This window comes from Bison bison, unplaced genomic scaffold, assembly GCF_000754665.1.
Source record: "Bison bison bison isolate TAMUID 2011002044 unplaced genomic scaffold, Bison_UMD1.0 scf7180017864239, whole genome shotgun sequence".
Taxonomy (NCBI): Eukaryota; Metazoa; Chordata; class Mammalia; order Artiodactyla; family Bovidae; genus Bison; species Bison bison.
This window is the reverse complement of record NW_011494811.1, coordinates 2,537,104-2,541,748: the sequence shown is the minus strand read 5'-3', so window position 1 is coordinate 2,541,748 and position 4,645 is coordinate 2,537,104. Positions and strand designations below refer to the sequence as shown.

General features: G+C 44.0%; 1 protein-coding gene across 3 annotated transcripts in view; it reads left to right on the top strand.

The window, feature by feature from the left end:
- The window catches only part of EXD2 (exonuclease 3'-5' domain containing 2), a 55,157-nt gene extending 53,303 nt beyond the window's left edge, over positions 1 to 1,854 (top strand). For all 3 annotated transcript variants that reach the window (XM_010846697.1, XM_010846695.1, XM_010846696.1), the window contains one exon: positions 6 to 1,854. In XM_010846697.1, the coding sequence (XP_010844999.1) occupies positions 6 to 222 (217 nt within the window). In that variant the 3' untranslated portion in view covers positions 223 to 1,854. The remainder of the gene's footprint in view (positions 1 to 5) is intronic.
- Positions 1,855 to 4,645: the final 2,791 nt, after the last annotated feature.

The following is a 4,645-nucleotide window of genomic DNA, read 5'->3' as shown; positions in this document are numbered from 1 at the left end:
GGCAGGATTTCCAATGAAAACTACATTCCTCACGGGCTGAAGGTGGTGCAGCGCCACACCCAGGGCGGGCTGCGCTCCCTCATGCAGCTGGAGAGCCGCTGGCGGCAGCACTTCCTGGACTCCATGCAGCCCCGGCACCTGCCCCAGCAGTGGTCGGTGGACCACAACCATCAGAAGCTGCTCCGGAAATACGGGGAGGACCTTCCCATCAAGCTGTCGTGATCGCCGCCTCCCTTCCGGGTTAGGACGCCTGGGAAGCTGGAGCCGGGGGGTGCCAAGTCACCTCTTCCTGTTTTAATGTCATTGTCAGATTCTGGTGACACAACTCACAATACTAACCCGTCGTGATCATCCCAGGATGCTTCTGGTGGAGCAAGGCTGTTGCTTTCAGGGGTGCTCCTGGTTTTGAATTTCAGCTGGGCAGAGTGAGAATTCTCTATTCCGCCCTTTTCTGGACAAACGGGAACCTTGGCCTTCATATTTTTCCCCTCTCCCTATAATGCTTTCCCTGTACAGGCGACACATGAAGGATTCTTCCTGAAGTGTCTTGTCAAGACTCTCAAGTTTTTAATATTTTTTTCTTCCCTGTCCAGCATGTTGGTTTATCTCAAACAGGAGCTGTCAAGTATTTCAATCCCATCTGGTTAGGAGGGAGAAAAAAATAAAACGTTCTTCTAGAGGTTGGAGAGGTAGAAGGGGGTTGGATTCATACTCCCAGCTCAGCCTCATGATTAGAAGTTCTTTGGCTTGATGCTGTGCTGGAGCTCACCTGGATGGGGATCCGGCCCAGCTGGGCTGCTTCGGTTTATTACACATCCTTGAAAATGCTCCCCTTTACTTGTTCAGGGCCAAGGCAGCAGCTTCCTGCCACGTGTTTTCACCCTAGCCCTGGAGGGGATTCTTTTTGGAAAGAGGCCTGGGTGGGCCACAGAGAAGCACGAGCACCACCTCCCTAGAGAACTTGGATGATTTGCTCAGCTTTTGGCTGTTTGTTGCAATCCTGCCCAGAACGTCAAGGTTTTTAGCGTAATCCCTTTCTGAGAGGAAGATTATCTTTTCTCAGAATCAGTATCTGGTCCCTTCAGTGTTCTGTGTTCTATCAGATTTGCAATACTGACCTCTTTTAAGCTCTTTAATTCTCTCCCAGAGCCATTTGGTCAGGTTGCAGTGAGAGGATTTCTCCATCTCCCATCTTGCCTGGGACACTGGGATTAATTAATCCGTTTTGATGTTCAAAACGGTGGTGTTTCTCATCTTTCTAAATGTGAGGCCACCACTTTGAGCATGAAATCAACTTATTAGTGATTAGGATCTTTTTTTAAAGTATAAGGAAAACTTTCTTACCTTACAAGATTTTAACAAGCTTTAAAAAATTTTTTTATGGCCATAATTCAACAGGAACTCTGTTTTGGAGCTGTGCCTGAGTTGGTGATGGCTGCTCTAACATTGATAAGTAAAACAACTTCTAAGCACAAAGTTCATGAATTGTAAATGTAAAACTTTTTGCTTTATAACTTTGTAAAATCAGTGAATACTCTTGGGGAAGGAGATCTTTATCCTATAGGTCCCTGCTGTGTGGCAGCCCATGGTGTGTCCTAAGTCACTTAAGTCGTGTCCGACTCTGTGAGACCCTATGGACTGTATAGCCTGCCGGGTACCTCTGACCGTGGGATTCTCCAAGCAAGAATGCTAGAGTGAGTTGCCATTCCTTTCTCCAGGGGATCTTCCCCACCCAGGAATCGAACCCACATCTCTTATGTCTAACTTGCATTGGCATGCAGGTTCTTTACTACTAGCGCCACGGGAAGCCCATGGTATGTACTGCACAGACTCCCCCTATCTCCATCCCACCCCACCCCACCCCGCCTCCCACCCCACCCCTAGCTTTGACCCCTGGACAGCAGCCCACCACACATGCACATCTTGCATTTTTTTCCTCTTCCCTTCCCACTCATCCTCAAATAGGTGTTTTTGGGGTCTAAATCAAAAACTCTTGAAAACAAATAGTACCAGCTGCTTTGGGGGCCCTGTGTTCAGCACACTAGGTTGTTACGGGGCTGTCACTTCACTGGAGCCCGCGGCAGAGGACCAAACGGATGGGTGGTCGTCGTAGTAGTCAAGCTTGCCACAAGGGGGCACCTGTAGCTCTTGCTTTATAAGCGTTCTTGAGAAATAAGTGGCTTTATACCCGAACCTTGGACATAACTCACGACTTATGTTTCAGATTGTGTATATCTGGTTTTGGGTCATTTTGATAAGTTTTATAAGAAAAACCTCTTTCTGTTAAGAGAGTAGGGCACTCCCTTTCTCTTTCCCTGTATCCTCACACTTAGAGGTGAGAATCATGTCCTAAGAGGTCATTTAAGGAGCTGTGGTTGCTGAGGGTAGAAGGAATGGGTTCTCCAGTAGAACTCCCTGCAGAGCTTAATATCACAGAGCCAGCAGCCAAGACAGAGGAAAAATCTGGACAATGGCACACGCAATTTCTGTCCTTTTTAGAACACACGCTGTTTAGATTTGAATCTTTTCGTGTTTTTAAATCAGCCTTGGACTTTAGCAGCCTGTCCCTAAGACTGACAATAGCTATCTCAAATGAGTCATTTTAGGGTAGGCATATTTTTAAATAATTTTTTCTTCTGATATAAAAGTCATGTGTATGCTTGTTAGAGATGAATCTAAAGAAAGAATGAAAATCCATCATCCCTCCGTGTAGAACAAACCTAATCTCTGCAGGTATGTTTATGAATTTCCTTTCAGTATTTAAAAATGCATATATTGTGTGTAGTATTTAAACAGGCTTGAGAGTCATATATATAGCTTGGTATCCTATTTTTCCTTCATTTAACCTGGTATCATAAGTAATTTCTTGTCTCTTTAAATCTTTGAAAGTAGATTTCCAGTAACTCTACCTTACTTTATTATCCATGCCCACACTGTTGAAATTTTTGGTTGCTTTGGATCCTTTGCTAATATCAATGATGTATGCAATGAACTTTTTTGTGTGTAAATCTTTGACTATAACTTTGCTAACTTATTTAGGTTAGAACCTTAGAAATTGGATTGCAAGGAGGGGGAGGCATGTTGCTGGAGTGAGTACAAATTGATATCCATTTTTAGGGGTTTCTGTGATGGGAATGTTTGCCTTTGACCCTTTCCCTCACGCCCTAGGGCATTCGCTGAGTTTCCTTCTCTGTGAGCAGCAGTGAGCAGACAGTGTCACAGCAAAGGCCCCTCTGATGTGCCTGAACACTACGATTGCAGCCTCAGAGTCTTTTTTCTGCTTCCTTTCTGCTCCCATCCTTCCTTGCCTCATTCCTCCTTGCAGCAGTGATTTTTGGAAATACTGTTTGTTTTAAAAGAAAATTGTAAAAAATATTAATTAAAAATAAAAAATTTTATTTTAAAATAAAGGTTATGGCCTTTTTCCCCCCCACGGATAAACAAGCAATTACTGATTTGCCATCCTAAAGCGAACAAAGCATGATATTCAGGGATTTGTTTCCCTCTTAAGAGTGCAGCCATAAGTTACTTATTCTTATCCATGTCACAGACAGAGATCAGATGGCAAAATGTGTTCTGTTGAAATAAAGCCATTTTAATCCCTCATTTTAGACTCTCAGGAGCCCAGCAGACAGAAGGAGCTTTTGTTCAGCTTCCTATTCTAATGTTTGGGGCCCTAACATTTGACTATTATTTAAATTCTTTGTTATCTTACCTCTCTTTTTCATTCATTCATCTATTTTTTTCAATTCATTATGTCTCATCCTCTAAGAGGTACCATAGTTTCTCAGTTTACTAGTTTGCTAATTATTACGTATTTTAAAAGGATTCTTCTTTCTGGTCTCGTTTTTTCTGTTCTTTACTTGGTCATTTTTAGAGTACCTCATCCCTCAGGAATGCAGTTGAGAATCAGTTTTTCTTGGATGAGATAAACTATAAGAGGGTGTAAGAATTATTCTTGTATTGTTTTTGTTTAGTCACTAAATCATGTCTGATGTTTTTACCACCCCCCATGGACTACAACCGGGGCTCCCTAGGTATCGCTAGTGGTAAAGAGCCTGCCTCCCAGTGCAGGAGACTTAAGAGATGTAGGTTCGATCCCTTGGTTGGGAAGATCCCCTGGAGGAAGGCATGGCAACCCACTCCAATATTCTTACCAGAAGAATCCCATGGACAGAGGAATCTGGTAGGCCACGGTCCATAGATTTCCAAGGAGTTGGACACGACTGAAGCAACTTAGCGAGCACGCATGGACTGTAGCCGTCCAGGCTCCTCTGTCCATGGGATTTCCCAGGCAAGAATACTGGAGTGAAAAAAAAAAGAAAAAAAGAATACTGAAGTGTTTTGCCATTTCCTCCTCCAGGAGATGTTCTCCACCAAGGGATCGAACCTACATCTCCTGCACCGGCAGGCGGATTCTTCACCACTGAGCCACCAGGGAAGCCCCAGTTCTCCTATAGTGGACTCTTGATTGGATAATGTAAAAATTATACATAATCCTCAAAATACTTTTTTTGGAACCGACTTACTCTTTTTAGGTATTCCCCAAGTTGCCCCCTCATGCTGGAGCAAAAACCTTCCGTCTGTCCCCAGTCCTGGGGCAGTTTTGCATCAGGTGATGGAGCTGGACTGACACGCAGCCAAA